Source organism: Mauremys reevesii, linkage group 4, assembly GCF_016161935.1.
Source record: "Mauremys reevesii isolate NIE-2019 linkage group 4, ASM1616193v1, whole genome shotgun sequence".
Taxonomy (NCBI): Eukaryota; Metazoa; Chordata; order Testudines; family Geoemydidae; genus Mauremys; species Mauremys reevesii.
In genome coordinates this window covers 97,289,786-97,317,628 of record NC_052626.1, presented here as the reverse complement: position 1 = coordinate 97,317,628, position 27,843 = coordinate 97,289,786, and the positions used below count along the sequence as shown (strand labels likewise).

The 27,843-nt window shown below is 39.9% G+C and overlaps 1 protein-coding gene across 1 annotated transcript in view; it reads right to left on the bottom strand.

Moving 5' to 3' along the window:
• Positions 1-26,579, bottom strand: part of EIF4G2 (eukaryotic translation initiation factor 4 gamma 2) — a gene marked incomplete at its 5' end in the record, with an annotated part of 78,905 nt that extends 52,326 nt beyond the window's left edge. The window contains one exon of the mRNA XM_039535986.1: positions 26,547-26,579. Coding sequence (XP_039391920.1) covers positions 26,547-26,579 — 33 coding nt within the window. The remainder of the gene's footprint in view (positions 1-26,546) is intronic.
• Between the last annotated feature and the right edge of the window lie 1,264 nt (positions 26,580-27,843).

Below are 27,843 nucleotides of genomic sequence, written 5' to 3'. Positions count from 1 at the left end.
AGATGAAATGCCAAAGCATTTGAAAAAATCTCCAGGCTATTATAGACAGAGGCCACATCAGGGACTCACAGTGCTGTGTGACAAGCGTAACGGAAAGCCAAAGAATCAGATGGATGCTCATGGAGGGAGGGAGGGAGGGAGGGGAGACTGAGGACTCGAGCTATCCCACAGTTCCTGCAATCTCCGAAAAGCATTTGCATTCTTGGCTGAGCTCCCAATGCCTGAAGGGTCAAAAACATTGTCGCCAGTGGTTCAGGGAATATGTTGTCAATTTACCCCCCTTACGCCCCCTCAAAGAAAAGGGGAAAAATCGTTTCTCGCCTCTTTTCAATGTCACCATATGTCTACTGGATGCTGCTGGTAGACTGGGTGTTGCAGCGCTAAACAGCAGCATCCCCTCCTCTCCCCTCCCCTCCCCAGTGGCAGACGGTACAGTACAAAATGACTGATAGCCGTCCTCGTCATCATCCTGTGAGTGCTCCTGGCTGGCCTCGGTGAGGTCGGCCGGGGGCGCCTGGGCAAAAATGGGAATGACTCCCAGTCATTCCCTTCTTTAAGCTTTGTGTCCTGGAGATTCAGTCCTGGCAGATGGTGCAATAGGGCTGGTAACCGTCCTCATCATAGCAACTGGAGGCTGAGCTCCTCTCCGCCCCCCCCCTTTCATGTCTAATGGAGATTCTGGACAATCATAGCAGCTGGAGGCTGCCTCCCCCTCATTTTATCTCACTAAAAAGTCAGTGTTTATTATTCCTGCATTCTTTATTACTTCATCACACAAATGGGGGGATAACTGCGACGGTAGCCCAGGAGGGGTGTGGGAGGAGGGAAGTAACGGGTGGGGTTGTTGCAGGGGCACCCCCTAGAATGGCATGCAGCTCATCATTTCTGCAGGATCTCTGGGGCTCTGACCTGGAGCGGCTGTGCTCTCTGGTTCTCTAGTACACTTGCCCCATATTCTAGGCAGGACTGACTATTTTTAGACAAAACATAAAGAAGGGAATGACCTGGGAAGTCATTCCCATTTTTGTCCATGCGCCCCCTCAGCGAGGCCAGCCAGGAGCACCCATGACAGCAGCAGACGGTACAATATGACTGGTAATCATCATCGCCAATTTCCAAAGCAGCAAACGGTGCAATAGGGCTGGTAACTGTCTCTGCTACCTTGCAAAGGCAAATAAATGCTGCTGTGTAGCACTGCAATACCACGTCTGTCAGCAGCATCCAGTACACATACGGTGACAGTGAAAAAAGGCTAAACGGGCTCCATGGTTACCATGCTATGGCATCTGCCAGGGCAATCCAGAGAAAAAGGGCGTGAAATGATTGTCTGCCATTGCTTTCACGGAGGAAGAATTGAGTGACGATTTACCCAGAATCACCCGCGACACTATTTTTGCTCCATCATGCATTGTGATTTCAACCTAGAATTCCAATGGGTGGGGGAGACTGCAGGAACTATGGGATAGCTACCCACAATGCAACACTCTGGAAATCGATGCTAGCCTCAGTACATGGACGCACACCGCCGAATTAATGTGCTTAGTGTGGCCGCGTGCACTCAACTTTATACAATCTGTTTTAAAAAACCGGTTTATGTAAAATCGGAGTAATCCCGTAGTGTAGACATACCCTAATGCCTGCCCTATGTAACTGGGTTTGAAGAAACCTGATCTTGATTTATTTTGGATGTTAGCTCATAGAAGCCTTTTCCCTGCTGCCTAGGCAGCATGGTGAAGAAATTTGTTTCTTCTTTTTGCTGGACCAGACAGGATCAATTTCTTAGGTGAGAATGAAAACCCATTCAGCAAACTCCTTTTTCCCCCTGGCACGCAGAGTAGTCCTTCACAGGAAATCTTTTGTTGCTTGGCTTGGCGACAAATGTCCTCAAGGTTCTAAAAACTTGTTTGTTCCTTTAACTCCCCACCCTCCACTCGCTGAGATTAAAATGTTAATATATTGCTTGCAGTCTTTTTGTGCTGTTGCAGATAGGACCGGCTCTAGGGGGTTCTGTTGCCCAAGGCAGCAGTCTGCCCCTACAGTAACAGCCTGTAGTCATTGACACAGTTACTGTTTTGTTGTTTTTTTTGCTGCCTCTTGATGTTCTCACCTAGGAAATGGATGGGCAAAGGTCTGAGACAACGTGCAGAGGTCAAAGAGAGACACGATGCACAAATGATTAGTTTTCATTGAACTTCCATTTTTTGTTTTGATTCAGTTGTTAGGTTTGTTTTGCTATGGCCATCGGGTGGTTCAGTGATCACTTGGTCCAGTACATCCTTACATACACTTCATGTTTTGCTCTTTTGCCAGTCTATTTTGCTTCAGTCTTCACCAAAAAGCTAATGGGGACCAGATGCTTAACATAATTAGTGTTAATAGTAATAATGAAGGCAGTGATGGATTAACCACTGGGCCAATGGGGCCCATGTGCAGGGGCCCCGGCTAATTGGGAAGCCCCTGGAAAAATAAGTGCCCCCAGGGCTGGCTCCAGACCCCAGCGTGCCAAGTGCGCGCTTGGGGCGGCGTCCCAGCAGGAGGGCGGCAGACGGCTCCGGTGGAGCTGGGACCGCTGGGACCGCGTCTCCGGTAGACCTCCCGCAGACGTGCCTGCGGAGGGGCCGCTGGTCCCGCGGCTCCGGTGGAGCATCCACAGGCACATCTGCGGGAGGTCCACCGGAGCCGCGGGACTGGCGACCGCTAGAGCGCCCCCTGCGGCATACCGCCCTGCTTGGGGCGGCGGAAATCCTAGAGCCGCCCCTGAGTGCCCCCATCCCCTAGCCCCACTCCCTGGCAGAGGCACCGGAGGCCTCTCACTTGTTCTGTTCAAGGGCCCCACAAACCCCTAATCCACCTCTGAACAAGGGGACAGGGCACAAGCCAAAATAGGGAAACAACATTTTGGCTTGTATTCCTTCCCCCTTGTTACTATTAATTATGTTGAGTATCTGGTTAGTGAAGACTGAAGCAAAACAGATAGTAAACACCTCAACTTTCTTGATAGCAGTTACTAGCAGTCCTGCTCTGCTAAGTAGAGGACCTACACTTCCCTTCATCTTTCTCTTGCTTTTAATGTATTTGCAGAAAATATTACTGCCTTTTATGTCCCATGCTAGGTGTAACTCATTTTGTGCCTTAGTCTTTCTGATTTTGTCCCTGCAGACTTATACTAATCTTTTGTACTCCTCCTTAGCAATGGATCCATGTTTCCAGGTTTTCTAAGATTCCTTTTAGATTTATAGGTAAAGAGAGCCTGACAGAGCCATATTGGCCTCTTACGCTGTTTTGCCTTAACATTAATCTCCTTGAGAAGCTTCCAGCTCTCCTGAACTCCTTTGTCCCTGAGATTCCACCCCCCCCCGCCACATTTACCTACCAGTTCTCAGTTTGTTAAAGTCTGCTTTTTCGAAGTCTTATCCTTATTCTACTGATTTCATTCCTTAGAATAATGAAATCTCATTTCATGATCACTTTAACCCAAATTGCCTTCCACCTTCCGATTCACAACCAATTCCTCTCTGTTGGTCAGAATCAAGTCTAAAATGTCTGCCTCTCCCCCGCCCCCCAGTTACTTCCTCTACTTTCTGGAACAAAGATGTCCCCTAATATATTATTAGAAACTGTGTTTTGCCATATTACTTTAACTACCCAGACATCTGTTGGAAAAGTCCCCCATTATCCCAAATGAGTTCTGGTAATATTTCTGCTACTTGTTCTAGAAATGCTTCATTCACTTCTCTTCCTGACTTGGTGGTCTCTCCCATGATGTACCCTTATCGCCTCCCCCTGCCTTATCTTTGCCCAGAGACTTTCAACTGGTTTCCCGCTCAGCTCCTTCTGAACCTCAGAACAGGTGTATATACTTTTGATGTATAATGCAACACCTCCTTCCTTTTTTCCCTGCCTCTCCTTCCTGAACAAGAGTATTTAAAAATAATAATAAAAAAAAATCAGTCTTGCAAAATTCTACCTACCCACAGGGAGAATTTTGTTTTCTTTTCCCTTAAAAAAAAAAAAGTGTGTGTGGGGGGGGGGGGGGGGGAAGAGTGTTAGCTTCATTATCATATTTTTTTCCATTGAGTTAGTAGAGTTGTAATATTGCAAGAAAAAAAAAACTGCTCACGGTATTTCCTATCTGATCTGATCAGAAAAAGGAAGTAGGGAAAAGTCTTCTGACTTATTTTTGGGAAGATTTGCAGCTCAATGAACTTTAGGTAGCCTGGATAAGATTCAGATAAGCATTCTAATTCTTCAGTGATTATCTTAAATGACCCTCCAAATGTTTAGAGGTTTGTCCATCACTAGCAGCTTTACCAAATTGCTCTCATTTAAATTCTAGCTACTCTCTTAAATTGGTACCCAAACAAAAATATTAATCTATCAAAAAAAATTAGTAACAGTGGCAGTTGCAGCCCTGCCCACACATAGAGGGAGGAAGATGAATTTCATTTTTACTGCTACTGTCACTCAGATCTTGTTTAGATTGTGTATTTGCCTCAGTTACAGCCAGCTAGCAGTAAGCAGGGGTAAACTGCGCTGGTATAAATCATATCAGATGCTTGGTCTATCCTAGTGCAGTTAGGGCTGGTGATTGGTCACCACTGTCTGAAATCCCCAGTGGAGATCAGTACTCTGCACAAAACTAAGTTTGGCTCACTTGAGGGGAGAGGTAAATTCCACCCTCGAAGAGGAACAGCCTTTGTAATAATAATTTGCAGAAGTGTCAGGTTATGTTCATTTACATATGCTTCTTTTGACTTAGTTGTTCATTCACACACTTCTGCGACAGAATTTAAGATCTCACTAATATGCCTGTTCCTTAATCTAACATTATATAATCAGCAGCATTAAATATCTTTATCTGTTAGAGTTAACAGATATGAAAGTGTTATTCTCTTAAACCTTTTTTCTCTCCCCCCCCCCCCCCCAAGTTGGGGAATTTTTGAAAAGAGCCAATCATTAATTTTTCTGGTCATATATTATTCTGCCACATGATGTCCTCCTAACCCAGGTTAAAGCCAGAGTGAATATACTTGATTCACCTCAATGCTGGCAGAACCATCTCATGTACAGCAGTGCTACTGCAGATTTTATATGAAAAAGCATTGATCTTTTATTGAAAGTTTACTTAACTTCATCTGCCAACATAGACTTCTGTTACTTTAGATTTAACCTACAGTAACAACAAAAATTACACAGGTGCCTCTCTCTAAACATCCCCTCTATGGCTGAGCATTCTAAACAAGGTTCTGAAATATCTGCAGTGGAATTAAAAAGCCTAAAAAGCAGATGCATTCCTATTTCATGCTGCTTTAGTTAACTTATGCCAGTTTCCCAAAAACTGGCATTTTGTACAAACACAGCACCATTCTAGACTTTGAAATTTTATTTATGAATTTTTGCATCAGTACACCATTTTAATGTAACATGGTTTAATGTGAAATTTTGCAACAATTTAATAAAAATGAAATTTGAGCCAAGCAATGACCTTGAACAAAACTACAATTTTGTTAATACTTTGTTTTGGTACAGCCCTAATTTTTAAATGTGACAATAATTGCATTTAAATTTGTTCTGGAGTGTATTTCTTTACAAGTCATCTTTCTGTCAAGAATGATTACTCTTTGGAATGCTGCTACAACAAATCCAGTCATGCCTAGGACTTTATGGTGGTCATTATATTGCCATCTCAGGAATGTAGTAGTAGGGATTAAACTCAGTGCCACCTGTTTGAAACAGAAGCAACTATTACTTAAGCTAAAGGAAAATCTTCATTACCTCTCAGCAGGATAAGGTCTATGGTACAGTTGAGTAATTCCTTCCACTAGAACAGTAATGCTCAGTGATAGTGTTGTGCATGTGATGAGTAAATTGTTGTATGTTTTTAATGATTAGTCATCAGGATAAACATTTCCAAAAAACTTTGTGGTTCAGAACATCTTACAAAAATAGAACCAGAACTGCGTTTACTAATCTGTTTTGGCTGTAACAAGCCCTTGCAGACATCAGACTAGTTTCTCTCTTCTCAAGTCCCCTTCCAAAAGAGAGATAGCCAGAGCTTCCTCCTTCCTGTCTATCTGGTCTACCATTGTGGTGACAATGTACATAGTGCGTGGACTATGTACAGTGTCATACACTTAAATTGTGGTTAGATAATGGCAAAGGGGGAAAATAAGTGCTACAAAATACCTGAATGTATTTGGAGCGATCATCTGCAAATCAGGTTTTGATCATGTTCATTGAATAAGGGCTCCCTGACTATTAAGCATCTGACACTGTAGAACTATTTCTCTGAGGGGAAAAATGATTTGAATTTTAAGAAGATCCCATCCCTAAACTGTATTCCACCAAAATAAAAACAAAGAAAAAAGAGTAGTGAGACTGAGTTGTAGATGCCATTAATTTGAAAGACCCAGGCCTGATGAGCTGTTGAAGAATGCAGTTCAAAATGGACAAAAAGAATGAAAGGACTGGAAAAAAAATAGGCTAAAAGGAAAGGGATTACATGGAGTAATATTTAAAATGAAACATAAATTACTAAATCTTTAGGAGAAAAAAGTTAAAAAAAACCCTCAGCGTTATCTAAGGTATTTATCCCTATTACCACAGTATCTGGGAACAAATTATATCCTGGAAAAAAAATAGCACTGTTCTAGAATGTTCATGAAATCTGTTTTGATAAATCCATGAAGCATCTACTTAAATAGTAATAAATTCTAATTGCACTGCAAGATTCCTACTGCAATCCCCCAACCAAGCAAAAAAAACCAGACCATGCTATTGTGATCCAAAGCACTCCTGTATTCACCCCCTAAACACTATTGCATGAATCTTTGTACAAATATGCCTAGTGAGGCATCATTTGAATACTAATAACTCTCTGGTAAATATCATCATGGTGAAATGTAAATATATTAATTCACTCTGTATGATGTTATTAGCACATATTCAAAACCAGACAGTTCTGCCTAGGCAAAAATTCTTAAACAGATCTATCCTAGACAAAGGAATGTATGTTTACCCCAATTTCCATATAGGCAGTAAACAGGATCATCTAGACAGCAGAGAGAGGAGATGGCAAGAAACAGAACAATATGCATTTCAACAAACAAGTGAGGAAAGAAAGCATGGAGCTTCCTTTACCACCAGACTCCATGTTGCCTTCCTCACAGCTTGAATAAACTTTACTTTGAGGGGTATCCTTTAGAAGAAGGCTCTTCAAAGATTCAATGGACTATAAAAGATAGGGGCAGAGAACCGCAAGTTCTCTCTTTAACCTAAGACAAAGGCACCAGCACCTTGGAGCCTCTGGAAAATATCCTGACTGAGGAGAGGATCAGTCACCATCTTGCTGGAAGACTGTGGGTGAGAAAGGCTATCTTGAACAAGAACTTGCTAGATTAAGTTTTAAAAGTGAAAACACACATCTAAACGTCTATTTGCTTGTAACCGTTTCTACCAATTCTCTTATACTTGAACTCACTTAAAATCCTATTTTTTGTTGTTAAACTTGTTTTACATTAATGTAAGCTAAAAGTGCTGTGTTCATACTAAAGTGAATGTCAGCTTCAGTTAATGTGGCAAACTGATGTGTTTTGTCTCATTAAAGCAGCAAATATCTTCTTATTCCTCTGAACATTGCAGGAGAGAGCACATGGGACTGGGGAAGTTCAGGACTTTGGGTGTGCTCAGGTTGTACCGGCTAACATTAACCACGTCTGGTAAAGACAAAAAGGTGTGTCTGTGACAGGGCCGCCCAGAGGATTCAGGGGCCTGGGGCAAAGCGGGGAAGCAGTGGCAGTCCGGGTCTTCGGCAGCATTTCGGCGACGGGGGGCCCTTCAGTCGCTCAGCGTCTTCGGCAGCACTGAAGGGCCCCCCCACTGCCAAAATGCTGGCCGAAGACCTGGACCACCGCTGGGCCGGGGCCTAGGGAAAATTGCTCCACTTGCTCCCCTCCTCGGGTGGCCCTGATTTGTGATAACTGCTGGCAGGCTGTTGAATTCAAAGTGGTTGAATCACAGCGGCACGGTATACAGAACATGGAGTGCAGGATGGCTGTGTGTACGTCCCAGGCATGGAGCCACAAATAGCAGAAGCATTTTGGAGGCACCCAGGGTTAAAATACAAGCAGTGAATTGCACCCCAGAACAGGATAGTTATGTCAACGCAATGATGTAAATGCCTTGAGCACAACCTAAGAGCTAATTAATCCTGTGTTCTATAAATTAATAAAAGGAATTGATCTGCATTGTGCAGAGATGTAAACAGTTAATCATTTATTCTCTCTATTTGAAGCTGAAGCAAAGAAGGGGAAAAAAAAAAGAAAAACAAACCAATTTTGCCTCAGAGGAATGTTAATCAGCCTCCTAATACTAGCAGGCTATAAACACCAAGTACTAATTAGTTTTAGATGATATTAGTAATGAGTCTCTAGTTCCTTGGAGGCAATAGACTAAGTTGGACTCAGATTTATTCTGATATTTATCAAGAAAGTTATTGTGACATGCAGTGTCAGCAGCTTGATTGAACATTATTAATGCCAGATATTCCCCATGATCTTCATGAGTGACAGAAATAACAGCTGGTTTAAAACATCTGAGCACTAAGCAAGGATATCATCATCAGTCTCCTCAGGACAAACAAACACTCTTATTTTGCAGTTACTTTCTCATATGCTTTTACCATTTCTGATGCAGTTATCTGGGAGTCTCAAGTAAGATACCAATTGGGGGAGCTTTTTAAATGAATTTGGTGAAGGGAATTGGACTGATTCCTGGAGATTATGAACCTGACCTAAAGCCCAGTGAAGACTTTCCATTGACTCTAGATGACCTTTGAACTAGGCCCCCAGTCCTCTGATTTACTGCAGAACCGGTACAGCACAGACAAGAGGATAATGTGTGTATGTGCAAGCTTCCCCCACCTGAAAGAGCCAATTGAATGGTTAAGATAAAGTAGTTTAGTCTCCACTCCCATGTACTCTTTCTTCCTGCTAGGGCTGCCAGTGAGTGGTAGCATTTTGTGTGATATATTCAGTAGGCACCGTACAAGTTCAATTCAGGTTAACCCATCATTCTCCACTAACTTTTGGTCTATACTAAGATGGGCTGGATTTAAATTAGCAATTTAGGGGTTAAAGGCTTGGTATTCTTTACCAATCCTTTGAGGCATCTAGTTACTACCACAGGATTAGTGATGGAGGATTGTAGCATATTGGAATATTCTGTTTTTCCTCTCTTACATATCTTTCAATATCCTTCCTCTTTAACTGTTCAGTAAAATTACCGTACAGCAAGTCTTTAGTTGTTCCACTTGGCCCCTCTGGAATCTTCTCACAGCTACCATTGGGTTGTTGCTGCCTTCCAATATATCATCATTTCCAAAAGCAGTGTTTTCTCACAAGCAGACACTGTTCAAACTGTGAAGCTGCAAAGAGGTAGCACAGAGCCCTCCAATTTACAAACTCTGGGCCACTTAGCACAGGGTGTGCTTGTTTTAAATCAAAGGTAAAATAAATGTCACAGTGAGTCCTGAATGCCTAATGCACTGGTGCCAAGGTGATTAAAATGATGCTTTCATAAATTAAACATAAAATTTGAAGTGATATTAATACTCTGTATTGCTATTCCCTTTATGGAAATTCAGCCATAAGTCCTTTATTTGTTAAGTACAGTAAGTCAGTGTTATAACTCTGCAAATGTTTAAACAAAAAGAACTATAAACCTTTTCTAAATATATTAAATAGCCAGCTTTTCAACTTCAGGATAAAACAGTTCAATCCTCTCTCTTTTGGAAGGAAGTGCAAATAACAAAAGCTTAAAAAAAAAGTCACTTATACTAAAGGGCTTCAGCAGCTCTAGTCCACAGTTAGTATCATACTAATATTAAGATGTAAATGACTGAACTTTCCAGTTCTTCTAAGTCATATGTAACTAATGAAGAACTGCCCTTCCAAACCAACATCTGATAGAAGTACACTCTAAACCCTGTACCCCTGTAATTGTAAAGAATAGGGAATTCACGAGCAGCTTCATAACTCCTAAAAATATTGAAGTCACCAGCCCTGCTACAGACTAAAGACCAGTATATACTAATTGCATACACTACTCCAGATATAATGTACACTATGAATAAGACAGAGCAACAGCATTGTATAGTTCACTAGGTTTTTATTCCAGACATTTTTAAAACACCAAGGATTGTACTGCCTTAGGAAAGTCACTTACCCTCATCAACAGCCTGTGAGAGAAGGAAGTTCTATTATTCCCATTTTAAAGATGGAGAACTGAGGTACAGAGAGGTTAACTACATTAAAAATGGCAAGGCACTTAAATAGTATGACAATGGGGGCCATACAATTACCATAGATAGAAATAACTGCATCAGTAATTCTTCTCACTCAGGTACAATGTACCTATGTTCCCATCATATACCCCATAAGTACCCTGCTTTGGCAGGGGAAAACAAAACTGCAACTAGCAGGCTGCTACAGGTTTAAATACAAGATGTTGAATAACCAGATTAAACTGGAATGTATTAGTCAAAGATCAATATAGCACAGTCCAGAAAGGAAGGTTATACATACCAAACTAATCAAGAAAAGCAGCTTCATTCACTCCCAACTAACAACCAGCAACTCTCCCCCTTATATACCATGCATTTTCTTTATCTCTTTTTCTGTGTAAATGACCTGTTGACCTATGTAGCTTTTCAAGTTATCTGGTCTACCTAGTTGATAAGCTAAAGACACCTGAAGACAGAAAACATGCTTCCTATGTTACAGCAGATCCTGTCGACCCAAAGCCACTCCCACCTAATACATCTATGATGTTGAGAGTTGGACATTTTAGAGTGGCAAATGAGTACAAGCCCCTAACTTAGTCCAGATATTCTTCCTCAACTCACACATCCTGCCACCTATGTTCGAGAATATAGCAGTCACCACAACACCCGGAGATACAGAGAGTCAGATCAAAATGGAGTTCAGCTTTTGGACTGGGTCTCACTCTATGACCTTCAACTCATTTATGATCCAAAACAACAGGGTACTTTTCATTCTGCCAGATGGAAGCAAGACCGCTCCCCTGGCCTCTCCTAGGTCACTAGCACAGGCAATCATCCATTTCAGGTTATAGTGTACTGAAAAACTTCCCACATAGTCATCATCATCCAATCCTTTCCAAAGTTGGAGTAACAATACCTATTGTGAACACCAATAAAACACTCACTGGAGCTATCGGAAAGCAAATTGGGAGTCCATCAACTCCTACATCACTCATATCCCACACCATTTCTATTGATGAAGCTTGCATGTGGTTCACAAAAGCTATTTACACACCTGCCACCAAGTCAATTCCAAGAGGTCTCTATAAGACCTATAGTCCCTGTCTAGATGAGGTGTATACAGAACTCTTCAAGGAATATGAAGGGAGTGGGAATCCAGACATTGCCAGACAGCTTTTAAGTAACTTGAATGCTTCTAGAAGGGCAAGATGGGAGTAGGTCACCAAGGAACTAAACATGCAGAGATCCAGCCGCAAAGCCTGGGCACTAATCAGAAATCTTGGTGCTGCTCAGAAGCCTCCAGCATAGTGCCACTACCCAATCTTTCCAAACAGTATTGCTACCCACCTGATAAATGTTGCAAAAGTAGATAGGGACAAAACATTTGAAGGAGAAGTGAAGAAGAAAGGCAGCAATACATGAAGTGCATACCTGAAACCAAAGAAGGCTTCCAGCCTTTCACCTCAGATGCAATAGAAAGGGTGATCAAAACATTGAAAACAGATATTATGAAGCCCACAGGCTTTATAATATCTCCTCCAAATTCTTGAAGAACCTGGGGAAAAACTAGCAAACAATATGTAGCCATCTTTCTATCTGAAGTAATCCATAAGAATAAAATACTTCTGCTATACACCAAATCTTACGGAATAGCCCTGCCAAAGCCTGAGACCACCAACTTGCAAAAGTTACTACCACATCTCTTTGTTAAGCTGCATATATAAATTATTTGAAAGGCTTATCCTTCAAACAAATGCCCCCATTGTTGATGATATCCTGGGTATAGATCAAGCAGGTTTCAGATCAAACTGCCACACCTTTGATCAACTGCTGGCACTTACCACCTATATCATCAAGTGCCTTCCAGACCAGGCAGAAGACAGGCACAGTATTTCTAAATCTCACTACTGCCAACAGCATGATTTGACATACAGGCTTACTGTACAAACTGTCATTGGTCCTACTGCAATGGGTTGTCATGGCTGTGCATTTCTTTGCTGAGTGGCTGCTTGTTTCAAGTTTTACTTGGACAAAAAAACAAACCAAACCAACTCCCAGCTCCTAGAGGTCCCAAACAACAGTGTACCTCAGGGCTGGCATCAACACTTCAACTTCTTCACAAGTGACCTTCCCAACACCACTACCAGGTGTTTTATTAATGCAGATGACAATCAGCTGGCAGAACAGGACCAGGATTTCAGGTACCTAGAAGAAGTCCTGAATGCTGCCATGAAAGACACGTCCCTCTATTGCAGTGGTTCTCAAACTTTTGTATTGGTGACCTCTTTCATACAACAAGACTCTGAGTGCAACCCCCCCGCCCCATAAATAAAAAACACATTTTAAAATTTCTAACACTATTACAAATGCTAGCAGCAAAGCGGGGTTTGGGGATGGAGGCTGACAGCTTGCAATTCTCCCCCTCCCCCATAATAACCTCACAACCCCCTGAGGGGGTCACAATCACAACCCCCAGTTTGAGAACCCCAGCCCTATTGTAAAAGATGGAGTCTTAAGCCAAGTACCATTTTTACCATATAATTATAAAATAAATAATTTGGAATATAAATATTGTACTTCCATTTCAGTGTATAGTATAAACAAATCATTGTATGAAATTTTTTTCACTAGTGCTTTTTATGAAGCCTATTGTAAAACTAGGTAAATATCTAGATGAGCTGATGTACCTGCTGGAAACCTATGCGTACCCACAGGGGTACACATATCCCTGGTTGAGAATCACTGATGTAAAGAGTTGATGTATCAGGCAAAGGTCATAATGTATCTGTTTCAACACATACTACCCTGAGGAACCTCAACTGCCCTATTTCCAGATTATTTTCATAGCTTCTGATTTTTTATGAGCCTTATGAGTAGAGGAGCTGAATGGGAGAAAAGTCTCTTTATTTTTGAACTGGAGCCTAGTGTGTTTTTTCCAAAGAAAGAGTCAAGGGACAGGGGGAAAGAAGTGGGAAGTACTAAAGAATGAGAAGATGGCAATAGAATGAAAGAGAATAAATTGAAGTGATATGAGAAGAGATGGTGAAGAAAAGCAGTTTGGTTCAGCTTCCAAGGATCAGACAGCTTCCTTTTTCTGCTTGGGACTGTATAATTCATGTGGACATTTTGCCCATTTATGCCATACCAATTTGCTGCTTCCTTTTATCAAAGAAATGTGAACTGATTGCAGCTTACCAAGGTGACAATAAGCATATATTTGTTCAGTTGAGAGCTGATGTTTCATCTTTTAGGCATTTCTGTGTCACTGAAGTGTTATGATATGCCTGAATGACAAATGCAGCTAGCTTTCTTGCCAAACTCTTCACGCCATGAACTCTTATATTTATTTGGCAAAAATTCTAATAGCGATTTATATATCTGTTTTCTCTGTCAGCTTCAATTCTCTTCTGCTACCTGCCTGCTACATACAAATATAGTTCTTGAACTCCTCCATCAGCCAAAGGGAAGAACATCTTACATCCTATAGTTATTTTATAAAGAAGGACAAAATAATTTTCCATACAGACATTCATCTAAAGAATAAGTAACTTTTGAGAAAAATTATCTACAGACATTGAAAAGCTGGAAAAGACTGATGGTTATGCAAGTTAGAATTGTTGCTACTCTGAAAAATCCCGTATTTCTTATGCACCCATAACTGCATACAGTCCCCCCAGCATGCTAGTCCATCATTTCTGTTATTAAAAATGGTTTAAAATACCTGGAAATGAAACTAGATTTGTAAACTTTTTCCAATTCACTACAAATTAAAAAACATAAAAATGAAAATTGGTTTCTGTTTGATCTCACCCAATTTCTACTTCACCCCCAATTTTTCTTTTTAGAACTGCCTGTGAACTGAAAAATTCACCCAGCTCCAGTCCCAACAGCTGTTCATATTGTTAACTACCTAATGTAGAGAGGATTTTCCCTGGGTCTGTACTGGACCATATATGTCAGATTCATAAGCCTTACAAAATTTGTTATTTTTATGCTGTTTCACTAAATGTACAAAAATTGATGGAACGAATTAGGCAGATTATGCAACCTGACACACCACAGTAGAACACCTTTGATATCAGTGTAACTTTGCCTATAGCTAACTTTGCCTAAATAATTTTGCCTAAATTTCAAGAGAAAACTATAATAAAAAGGGTGAGTATACCCTCACATCTAAATTCTGGAAGATATTTTCTCAGTGAGAGCCAGACATGAAGAAGGGAAGCAATGGTTGTACTAATCATATGAAAACCACTCACTATCTAAAAATCTAAACAAAGATTAGTATTGCTGCTGCTCCAAAACAGAGCTGGTAGGGACTTTTCTATATGAATGACTTCTGAATGGAAAATGCAGTTTCTACAAAAGCAAAAGTTTCCATGGGAAAAGTTTGATTTTTGCCAAAAAAATTTCCACAATTCAGAATATTTCATTTTTTTGAACTGAGAGCAAATGTTTCAAACCAGTTCAACAAAATACTAAACTGCATTTCTTTATGAGTTCATTGATTTATGGGATTTGTAGTTCAGGCCCCCATTCTCTCCTCTCAGCCAGTCTTCCTGGGGAGGGGGTGTGTGTCTCCATCTCTCATAACACTATATAGATTTCTCTCTGACTGAGCTGCACAGTGCATCATGGGAGATGTAGTTCAGCCTAGGAGGCTGGACCATACACAAAAATGGGGGCATCAGATTCCTGAACTACAGTTCCCATGAGGCAATGTTTCACATGGGAAACTTTGGGTTAGTTCAATAAAGTGAAAGAGGAAGTTCTTATTTAAACACCAGTTACCAAATTCCATGTCTTATGCAATGGAACTTGCAGGCTTGAATTCCTCATTCCACATCACATCACAACCCCATAGCTGCTCACTGCCTCTCACTCACATATTGGTAATTGCATCTCAGACAATTCTTAACTTACTGTTCTGCTAAAATGACCAGCAATGAACTAGTTAATGTTGACATTTTAAATTTTCATAAAGCTCCAGCACTGGCCCATTGAAATAACTGAGGCAGTTCATACCTCAGAAGTGTTTCATGCTATCTGAAGACTCAGGCATTATTTTATATTCCTTCACTTTTGCACCATAAAGGCTTGAAACAATTTTAAAATAAATAAATCATAGCCTTAATTGAAGAGCACAATTTTGTGGCAACTTGAATAACTAAAAAAGGTAATTATGCAGTCACAAGTCCTATTGTAAAAATGTCTTGTTAATTACATGCAATTAAAAAAAGCAATAGAAATTGACCTAGTAAACTAAACTGCTTTTTCAAAAAAGATTTATTTCAATCTAATTTGAATCAAAGACTTTTTCTTATCTCATCTCTCCCGAAATTCCTGCATGAGACATTAATACTCTGACTCCTCCCACTAATTATTAATGTACATACTACCTTTATGCATGCATCACTTTGTAAACCAAAGTGTTCATACTTGGTTGTTGTAATCAGTCTTCATTCACTTGTGTTACCATGGTGATTGCTGAATGGTGCAGCAATATTTTCTCTGAGTATTTCTAGGGGCCTGATTCAAAGTCTGGTGAAGTCAGCATGAGTCTTTCCCACTCCCAGAGACCAAGAACATCCACTGCACCACATGCTTGCCTTTGTTGGTCCAAGTCCAGGCACACACTTGGATTTTCACTCCTGTTGCATGTCATGAAGTCAGCTGACGCCAACTCCCCCCCGACCTCTGGATTCTATGTCATTAGTTGATTTATTCTACTGTATACCCACTGAGGGTTCAAGTAAAGGCAATGCCTCTCTAGATGACATACTGCCACCACTGTGATCAGCAGAGGTACATCACATGAGCTCCAGATTGAGTAAGAAAGAGACAGGGAATTCTCCCTGAAGGGGCCACAACATTGAACTTGCTTTCCACCTGGATTCAAAAAAGCCTAAATTTGTCTACTTTCAGGGCATGTTTTTAAGGGGTGGGGAGGGAAAGGAGAGAGAGAATTAGGAAGGTAGTTAATGATGTGAAGGGAGACTGCTTTAATTTGTCTGGTTCTGGGTTAGATAAATTGCTGAGGTTATAATGAAGGGGATTCTGATAATGGTGTTTTAATTAATGTCACATGCACTTAGATCAAATTGATAGATGCCCTTTCCTTCTCTTTACAAATTGACATAAATAAATGGGGACCTGTAGGGGATTAATATAATTTGTGAATTCATTTTTTTCATGCAAACTTTTGTATAGCAGCTGCCCTACAGAACATTTTGAAATAGGCTAAAATCTCTTTAGGCCACCTCCAAGATACTGAAATTATTCCCACACACGCACAGGCTAATGGAATCCACTTTTGTCATTTGCCCGTATGAGCTAAATGTAAATTCCCTGTGGTGTGTAATGGCTGAGTTAATAATGACTGAATACAGGATTTCTATCAATGTTCTCCCATTTTGTGTGGTGTTTGCATCACATTATGATGGCCAGTATGTTAACACAATAATAGGGTGAGATTAGGCAATAGTATCATGTCTTTTGTCAGAGTTTTCAACCTCCGGAGCTATTAGAACACAAAACTCTCCAGGGGTAGCATGATTCTTTTTCAATTACAGCACAATTTTACATCACCTTCTTGCTGTAGTGTGTGCATAAAATAGCTTTTTGCCATATATTTTCTAAAAAGGTTGGTGTGAGATAAGTTACTAGAATGAGCCTGAAAATAGATTTGCTTCTGAAATTGACAGTTGGTCCTTTTCTCTAATCTCAGATCCAAACACACCTAAACTTTGGGATCTGGATTTGAAGATAGAAACTCATCCTTGCTAATAACTGGGGGCCCAATCCTGCAAACCCATAATCATGTGAAGAATTCTTACTCATAAATCCATGGGACTAAATTCCTTGAGCTAAAGGTTTGCAGGATCAGGTTCTGGGTTTGAAATATTTTCTTCTTGAATCAATGTATGTTATTAGGTTAAAGGAAAGGCTTGTTCTGACAAAATAAACATGGAAACCAAGGAGCTTTGAAGGAAAATTAAGCCACTGCTATACACATTTTATTTCTTAATTAAAAAACCCCAGAAACACCCTTTCAGATGATTCAAACCTAGCAATATGAACAGCTTCATAACTGCAAGGACTTTTTTTTTTACTATTACTCTCTTCCTTCCTCACCTCTTGCTATTCATTCTACCAACTTATTACATCTTGTCTTAAATTATATTGTAAGATCTTTGGGACAGGGACTGGAGCTGGTTGAAATTTGAAACTTTTTTGGTTGAAAATGGCTTTCATAAAAATTAAAATCGCTACATTTCTTCCATGAAGTGTTTCATATTTTTGTCAAAATATTTCAGCCAAAAATTAATTGTTTTTTCCATTTTGGGGGTGTTTGATGAAAACCTGAAAACTTCAAAAAAAATTGAATCAACTTCTGCTTTCATAAAACATTTTTCACAAATGCCAACCCCACCCCTCCCACTCATTTTCCAAATAGCTCTAGTAGGAACCGTTTCTTCTTGTGTGTACATATGGTTCTCTCATAATGGAGCTCTGAGCCCTAATAGCACTTTTGGGTGCTACCACAATATAGACTGTATAAAAACCTCGAGCATTTGCTGAGGGATTGATGCTCATCTCAAAGTGCATTAACCCTAGTCTGTTAATTGTAAGGCAAGTGCACTGGACCAAGCTTGTTATTACAATTGAATTCATTTGGTTTTTCTTCAACAAAAAATAATCCAAAATGACTTTTCCTGTGGCGATTTTTTTCCCTCCAAAGTGCCTCTGGGACAATTGCTTTGATTGGCATTGTTGTTCTACTAGGCACTTCTAGGGAATTCATGCCTCTTACAACAGCCACTCAATGTCATTATTTAATGCGCAGTATGCTATTGGGGCTATGATTTTCAGTGAATTGAACAGATTTTCCCCTCCCTTCCATTTAATGACAATACCATTGTTAGAAGGTTAGTGTCCTGGGTTTTTGTTGTTGTTGAGCCTTCCCTTGTAGTAGTGGCTGATTAGTCTTGTTTCTTCTATGTTTAATTATAATCCTGATAGAATGCTCGATATAAATGAATAACTGATCAGCATTCTCCGTGAGGTTGTTTTGACAAGACAGACAATAGCTTTCTGTGTGGTGTCAGTCAATTGTTTCAGGCCATTTTTCTGATGCACAGAAGAAATGGGTATGGGAGGAAAGACATATTTTAAGTGTTCTTCCTCTCATTCTTATGCGGAACAGTTACAGGGTCAGCATTAAGCTTTGTCTGTCCTGCAGCAAAAAAATCACTCCAGAAGCCTTGATCTCAGAACTTAACATCTTTGCCACCTAAGGTGACCAGACATCCTGATATTTGGGGCTTTGTCTTATATAAGTGCCTATAACCCTCTCCCCCCCCCCGCTCCCCTCACCCCATTTTCACCCTTGCTATCTAGTGCCACCCTCAGGCCTTCAAAGGAGCAGGTTTGAGTGTGAAGTTGAGGACATGAACACTATCAATTGTGTTCACCCAGCACTTGGAACAACAACATCATAAAACTTTATCTTTTTGAGACCTGCATCCTATTTTCTATCCCATTCTCTCTTTGGGAGTCTCTTGAATCTCAGTACCCTATTTCCTTTTATTATTGTAGAAACATGGGCTGATAGTTTCATATAATTGCCCACAATAAGCCTCTACTAGTTTTGTGGAAAGCATTCAGTACAATTGCTCCATTTACTCCATACTCTCTTCCTTTGGTTTGTCCCCAGACATATAATGTATTTTACATGGAATATTTCCTCTTACCATCCAAAGCTTCTAAAATGCAAATTCCTTTTAATCTGGTTACATAGTATCCTCAGAATTAATGCCCTGCTTCACCCCCCACCAAATGTAGGTGCCAATCCTGGTATGGAACTTTGTATTTGCAGGCCCCTGTGCTTATGCAGAGCAAAATGAAGATGATGGGAATCCTTACAGGACTGGAACCTCTTACCACTTATTTTTGTTGCTACTTCTCACAGAGGGACAATTCCAAGTTCAGAAGCTTCCTTTCCCCAACCTTAGCCCCTTTGGACCTCTCACACAGGACCTTTGTAAGCCTCTCATCTCCCCTGATTGCCTTCAGTATTACTCTGGTCCTCTCAGATCTTTCCTTATCTCTCATTCCCTCACTCATTGTTCCATGTCATTCTGATTCTTAAGTTCTCATTGAGACATTTCACTTATACACTGATTTTACAACAGAGTAATTCCTTTGAGTTACTCCTGAATCACACTGGCACCAGATCAAAACTGGCCATTATTTTTGTTGCTCCAGCCCTCTCTAATCTGGTCTGATTTGTGCAGCTACCCAAGTGTCTCTGATCTCCAGAATGCACTTAGGTACTCTGGCATTTCCCAATCAGTCCCCTCCACTGTAATAAAACTTGTGACCTACTAAAGAAGGGCTTTCATAGACCATCTTTTTCCTAAGTAGGTCAGATCACTGGCTGATGTAAATTGTCACAGGTCCATTGAGTTCCGGTGAGCTATGTTGGATGTTCACCATCTGAGGACCTGGTCTCTATTTTTGCTTGTTTATGATTAAATAGAATTTAATTACAGGCTGAAATTGACAAGTCTCTTAAATACAAAGATAGCTGTGATCATGTAAAGAGTTATACCTGTTCTACTTTATATACTAGGAGTTACCCTGTTGGAGTCTATGGGATTACTCACAATTTACAAACCTGTGCATGTACTTAACATTTGCAGGGTCAAGGCCATTGTCTGTGTTCATTTTTCTGTAAAAACACTCGCACTGTTATAGAATGTCAATCACAGTTCACTGGTGAAATTCGTATTGCCTCAACATTACCCTTCCTGAAGTCACTGTATTGTATTCTACCCTCTCCAACTTTTATTTTCTTTTGAATTATGTTGTAACTCAGGGTCAAAAGATTTTTCTTAAACTTAAAGAAAAAAATCCACCTCAGAGGTGGAACAAACATTGACATTTTCACTCTCACAAGAGACTTTTGGAAAAAGCTGCAGCAAATGAAAATGGGGGATTATAGTGGGAATAGTTTTACAACTTTAACTCACTGCTCACTACCATCATACATTATAATACTTGCATTATTTTTTAGAAGTAGGTCTCCAAGCTGAATCAGAAGGCTCTAGCTTTACCAGCTGTGTCTATACCAAAGCTTTTCTGAACGTCTGCTACCGATTGCTGTCCCTAGAGAGACTACATTCCTTTAGTTGTTGCATAGATGTTCAAATGCTGAAGTCACTAATTCTCCATGATCAGAGTTTTATGCCTTTTTTAGCCTTGATGCTGCAATGACTTTCAGACAAGCCATGAAAAGTCCCAATGAAGTCAATGGTGTCAAAAAATATGCAGGAGCCCACCTGTGCAAATCCAGTTGCAGGATTGGGGCATAAGTGGGTAAAAGGAAAAAAAAGTCCCAATCTACTCTCACAAGCTACAGTAACCAAGAATCACATGAGTGTCTTCAGGACCAAGTTCTACTCTCAGTTATGCCACACAAAACCCATTGTGGCACATCATCTTTTATGTAGATCCACATTATCTCTGATGTATCAACCAAAACATTTCTCTGAAGATTTAATATCATCCTTGATTAATACTGCCACTACGATTGAGGCTTTATTTTACCTGTCCCAGGACAAAAGTTCTGCATTCTGGAATTTTAAATTTCCAATCATTTGCCTGGCTTATCCAGGCCCCTCTTCTCCAGTACAGTAATTAGAGGATTATGTGTTTTTCATTTGCAATGAAAAGGTATTTTACTGGTTTGTTTCATTTTTATTCTCCTGTCCTCTTTATCACTTATTATGTGATGTTATTCAATAACTACACTGCTTGGGCCAAACCTCCTTATAATCCTTCATTTATCACTAATCTAAAAATCGGCCAAGATTGGTTACTAAAAATGGAAAACTGTCTCCTAGCTTTCACAACACTTTGCTTTGTTATGATTATCCACAATTTCCACAGCCAGTTAACTGGCACTAGCTGATTAGCTATATTCATTCACATCCTGAAGATTTGGTTGATAAACATGAAGGGTCCAATTTTTCCTCAACATCAGGAGTCTTGTTAAAGTACATGAAACTCTGCTAATTTGCATGCTCAATTATGACTCTTCCCTCCACAGTTGGCCAATTAGAGGCCCATTTGCACAATAATGTAAATTATAATTCAAATTAGGCATGAGATTTTGTGAACATATTTATTTGTGGCCCTGAACTACTGGGGTTTTGAAAAACCAGGATTGGACTTCTATAACTACTACTAACTGGTGAATGTATGTTTTCGGAAAGTTTATGCTACCATCATTGCCATCTCCTGGAACAATATGATCATCTACATTTCAAGCAATGAAGTGAAAAAAACACATAACAGTTAATTTTTACAAGAGGACATCCCACGGTGACTTTTTCTTGGTATTTGCGGGGGGCGGGCGGGGATATCACACCTGAATCAGTGATTCTATGCATAATTATTGCTTGAAAACATGCATTTGATCAGATGGAGTTTCTCAGTACGGTAGGTCCTTATTAGAGTTTGTACATGGAAAAATTAGGCACCAAAGAATGAATGTTCTTTAAAACAGGTCAAGTGATCACTTCAGCTTTGTATGTCTTGGTTTCCCTATCTAAAATATTAGAATAGTACCCATCATTGTGAGTGCCTCACTATCCTTGGATGAATGAAATATGCTGCATGATGGAATAAATATTATCCTACCTGATAGAATTGCTTTGCTTCCAAAGCAAAGAAATACTGTTGGAAAGAAAAATAGGAACTACCGCAGGGTTTATATTAAAATTAAAATAAACTTTATGACATCCTACCACTTAAATTAATAAGGAAGGCATGTTAGCATTTAGAGGGAGAAGACTTATAGAGCAGACCTCATTTGATGGGATTAATGCAAGGAAGAAGCCTGTAATTTACTTTAAAACATGGGAGAGGCAAGAGTGTGTGTGTAAGACAGAAAAGATGGCACTGGAGAGCGTACAGAAAGATTGGGAATGTGAAAGAGGAAAAGAACGATGGAGAGGGAAGGGAGATTGGAAAATTGAGGTAAGGAAGAACAGAACAGTACAGGAAGAGAAAGAGGAAAGGGATGAAGGAGGGTAAAGGGAGAGAAGTAAAAATAGATCAGTTACATGATATAGAAAAGTGATTTTGAAGGGAAAATAAACTGAAAAAAGACAGAGGAAAGGGAAAAAAGTGAAGGAAATGAAAGGAAAAAGAATAAACGTAAGGGAGAAAAGATACATTTAAAAGTTTTACTTAATAGAAAAGAAAAATGCAAAATTTATGCAATACAATAACTTTAAAAAACTATTTTTTAAAGTGGAAAGGGATAACATTTGCTGAGGGTGGTCCAGGACAATTTCTGTGTCTAGCTCTGCCTGGGTATCATGCTTGTTTTGTCTTTTGTTATATTTTTAATACAATTTCACACTCCTGACTTTTTTTTTTTTTAAAGTGGTTTCATCTATAGGTCAAATACAATTGTGCGAGTCATTCATAGACTCATGATGTTAGCTAGATTTGAACCTACATCCTTGAGCTGAAAGGCCGTGTATACCCTTGTTAATTCCCCAGCCTTCTTATTAAACAGGATAAAAGTCAAAATGAGAAAATGCACCTTGTTGCTTTGAAACTTTAAAAATACTTTTTGGTTTTATGTTAAAAACACAGTTGACCAGAGAACTTTATCATCTGTTGTAGTCTACAGTTCCTGCTTCTATCTTCTTCTCTTTGTACATCCTTCCTGAAGAGATGAAATAAATACTTACTTGCCAATCCTGGCAGGTTTTGTCAGAAAGTGTAGTTGTTTGGAGAAGAGATTAATCAGTAATTTTTTAATGCAATATATAATTAAGCAGGAACTTGCTTACAACCGGGGTTGGCCACTTGTCAAATAATATCAGTTTTATAGAGTATTACATTGTTGATTTGATCATTATTAGGTCTGCATTACTAGAAGCACTTCTCAGGTGCATTGCAAGCATAAGGCCAAAGGCTGGTGATGAAATCCTGGCCTCACTGAAGTCAATGAGAGTTTTACTATGGACTTTAGTGGGCTTTGGAGCAAGCTCTAGTATCCTATACAACCCCACCACCATTGTGTTGTCTCTTGGATGCATATGCTAATCCCCCAAAACCCCTGCTCTGACTGAGAGAACAGTGTGGGGCCAAAAAAGAAGGGTGAGGTTGCAGCTTTAGAACTCTCTCTGTACTGCTGCTCTATGGAGGGGAATGGCTGGTTGTTCAGCTCTTCTTCTAGTCCAACTCAACCGGTCCCTGCCCCCCTTCCATGCTAGGACATAGGGAGTCTCTATAGGCCACAGCTTCATGACATGCAAAGTTTGTAGACCCTCTGTCCTTACACTCAGACCATAGCAATGGATTATACTATTGTTTAAAAAAAATGACAGACATGTATGGGTTTATAATTTTATTTTGAAAACAAACCTTACCATTAAGCCAAGGAAAAAAGAGTTCCTAGGCAAAGAAAACAAATTGCACCCACAGCAGGTCTGGACTTACTCCCTCATGGAGCTGAATTTGATGATACCAGGTATGAATTTGGGCCCTGAAGTAGTTAACAACTCAGTTAGACTTTCTATGTGGTGCAAAGAAATCCTGCCAAAAGAGGATTGTTAATCTTTCTTTTACAGTGGCGTTCATGGTCACACTGTTAAGAGATGGTGCACAGATGGGATAGCAGTGAAGATAACTTAAGTAGCCAATCACAATATGGCCATGAATAATCAGGGGCCCAAACCATATTCTACATGAGTGAAATACCAGAAGAATACTATTATCCTAATGGTAGGCTGATTACAAAATCTGATAGCAGTCCAGAACCTATCTAAACAGCCAAGTTGTCTCTCACTGAAGCCACTGGCAATTTTGCCTGTTACTTCAGTGGGATCAAGATCTTCTCAATTTTATATAAATCAGCCTGTCTCTCTACTCGTTTTTTAGAATACAAATTTGTTGATTGATAAATTATTTGGGTGAAAGCTGTTTTCTGAACAGCATTAAAGAGAGAAAAGAATAGGGACAATCTTTCCACTGGATGTCACTCTTAGCTAGGTCTGGGTTATCCTAAGACTTGTGCATCAATAACAGAAAACTGGTCTCCTAGCTTTTTTATATGAAAAGGTTTCTTATTTAATCCCATGGTTTATAGAATTAATTTTTTTTAAAGATGAGTTTTTAAAATTTAATAATAAAATGCCCCTCATTCTTTTTTGCTTGTGTATCTCTAATATAATATAGTTCTGTACAACATATTAGGTTAATTAAATTAGTTGATCACTGAAATCATACTATAAATGATATCCTTTTATATCCATGTAATGACTGATTGTATGTTGAGACTTGGACTTGACGTAGGGTCTTCAGTATAATAGCACAGTCTCTATTTTATATATATATTCACAGCAAAACTGCACTGTGCAGACAAACAGAGTTATCCCACAATAAATAACTGTCAGCTTTCCCCACACATCACCAATCTCTTTACTCAAAAGTGGGAATTTTTAAAAGCACTAAAAACTGTCAACGTATAAAATCGTACTTTGCTACATAAATAAGTTTGCTCAAACATGGATCACTTAGCCAAAAGGAGATATTTCTATCTGATAAAATACATTGTGTGCTAAGTCTTTATCAAATCCACATCAGAACATCCTTTTGAGAATAAAAGTTAGTCTATATACAAAATTAATTAGTGTTTGCTTATATTTACTCATTTTATCTTTGGACAAAATTGGATGCAACCAAAATAGCCAAAATATGTTTAGATGTCAACAAGAATTACTTAGAAGGGAAAATCCAAATCCACAAGGAGACTTTCAATTCTCTGAAGAAAAGAGGCAAAAAATTCAGTGGAAATAGCTTTGCTTTTTCCTCTGAGGGGAAAAAAAAAATCTTAATTCAAAACTCTTTTTGTTAAGCCCTGACACTGTGCTCAGAGTATAGGGCCTGTTCCAAAGCCCTTTACAGCCAATGGAAAGACTCACTCAGACTTCAGTGGGCTTTGGATCAGCCTGATAGAACACAGTAGACAGATGTTTGCCCCAGGGACCTTAGAATATATGAAGTAAATCCTACTGTTCTTTCCATAGCTGCTGAATGCCTTTGAAACAATAGGGTCACCTTGGAGAGAGGTGGTACTATAGAATTCTAAGAGCACGAGTACTGTGTTTGCATCTCCTGATCCTCTGCAGAGGCTGTGTGTCGTAGTGCAGTTTGGGTGTGGGAGGATGCACTACTACATGGATCCACCAGCCATTCATTCCTCCACAGTGCAAAGGAGTACAGGAGATATAGTCTTCAACAGCCCTGAGACAGAGAAGCCATCATGGAATGGTTAAGATGCCATGCCTTCCCTTCACCCATTGCCCACCTCAGCACACAGATCATTTACTGCATGCTGGGAAGAGAATTTGATCCTAAGTAAATACACTTTTGAAAGTCATTTTAGTTTATGCCAATGAGTTAAACTGCTCGTTAATTGAAGTGATGTTTTGTAATGCTCCATTAGAAGCAGCAATTCAAAATCTATCACATATAGATTTTTGTTTGCCTCAATTCCATTAAGCTGTCATAGGGCACTTCTGGTTTTGTGGCATTTCATTTTGCATCACTCCTCAGGGTCAAAACCAGAACTGCACACAGCTGTCCCTTATAATTACTTTTCAATGACAAGTCAGGTGTTTGGTTTATGGCTTGATGCTCTAACAGAGTCAGCATTTAATAGCCAGAAATAAGCTTTGAAGTTAATGCCCCTTTAAAGTGATTGAGAAAGTTTGCAGCTTTGATACTTAAGTTTCAAATGAGTTTGCTAGAGAACTAGCAAGAGAAGACAAAATTCATACCAGCACAGAAGTCTTATGCTAGGGCCCCTTCAGTACCTTAGTCCTGCATTAAATAGGACATAAACAGAGACAAAGGCCTTGTTTGTAGCTTTTATACTGGGGAGACATTCACCCACAGAGCACTGAGTCACATATGTACAACCAGAAAGGATAGAAACATCACTTAAATGTAAGTAAATTCTGTAGAATACCTCAAGAGCTGTATGTATATCAACAATTATCAGTATAACTTAGTACACTTGAACTAGTCCTCTGGGGCAGAGGTACAAGACGCTTTGCTAGAAGCCAAAACCCACTAACCCCTCACCCCAATCAAAATGGCTTCTAGTTTTACCTAGGAATGGTGAGCTGCAGCTTACATTTGCCCCCCTACCTGCCTTCCTCCCTCATAAACTTACCTTTGTTGTCTTCTGGCCAAAGGAGAGGGCTGATTGCCTGTTCTACCCAACTTACTCTGTATGGAGATAGATGCTGATTATGGAGGGTCACATGGTCCCATTACACAGCTGCAGGGGAGTGGTTGCTGCTAAGTAAAGAACACTGTTCCCCAAATCCTAAAGCACCTTTGGAAAGTCAGAAAGCAACCTGGCTTCTCCTAAACCAGAGTAGCAGAAGCTGGGAGTTTTTGTTGTACTGGCTGCTCTAGTAAGTACGGTGATTAGTACCAAATAGAGTGGTTGGTTTGTTTGTTTGTTGGTCAAGTTTCTCATACTGACTAAGTTTCTTCATTCCTGAGTTGTAAACTGCTCTCTCTGGGGGTGAAAGGACAATTCAGCCTCTATGTCCAGTTATTTTTTATGTCTTTGCTGAGATTGATCATAAAGGTGTCGGTTGGTTTCAGTTATAATGGTAGTTTTTGAGCTGTAGATTCAGGATCTACATATGCATCTCATAACATGTTGGGCTGGATTCACTTTCTAGTGGCCATCAAACAGCAATCAAATGGTTACCTTTATAACTGCCTGCTAGGGATGTGTTTTGCTGCCAGAAAGACACTGCAGCAAGATATACAAAACTACCTGGTTTCCAGCAAGCAGGTTGTTAACTTTCTACTTAGATCTCCAACAGGTATACAGGGCAGAGCCAGGAAGCAGGGTTGGGGAATGAAATTCCAAGTAGACCCTTAGGCCTGGTCTATACCTACCTACTTTGCTTAGGGCTGTGAAAAATTTTGGCCCTTGGGTACTATAATTAGGTTAACCTGACACCCAGTGTAGATACAGCTAGGTTGATGGAAGAATTTAGCTACTGCCTCTCAGAGAGGTGGATTAACTACATCAACAGAAAAATGTGTTCTGTCAATTTAGGAAGCATCTACACTAGCGTGCCACAGTGGCACAAGTGCTGTATGCCCAGTTGTGTGCCAGATCTGTACTTTAGGTTGGTGCTTTGATGTTTTGTGTGTAGCTCTATGAAACTGTTTGGTTGCCACAAGCAAAATAAATGTGCTATAAAATCTTGAGGAGGAAAACTTGCAGAGGCCTCTTCCTTCATCATTGTGTTCTACCAGCTTATCCACACCAAATCCCATTACCCCACTCTCAAGCCAGCTAGTTTCCCAACAGATTGTTATACAATAATCTTTTATCTTTATCTTTTGTGTTCATTTTGTAAAGAACATGAGCTTTAAGGGTTACATGGTAAGTGATCTGCCAAATGTCATTCTACTTTGTCTTATCTGTGCGAAAGCTGCCG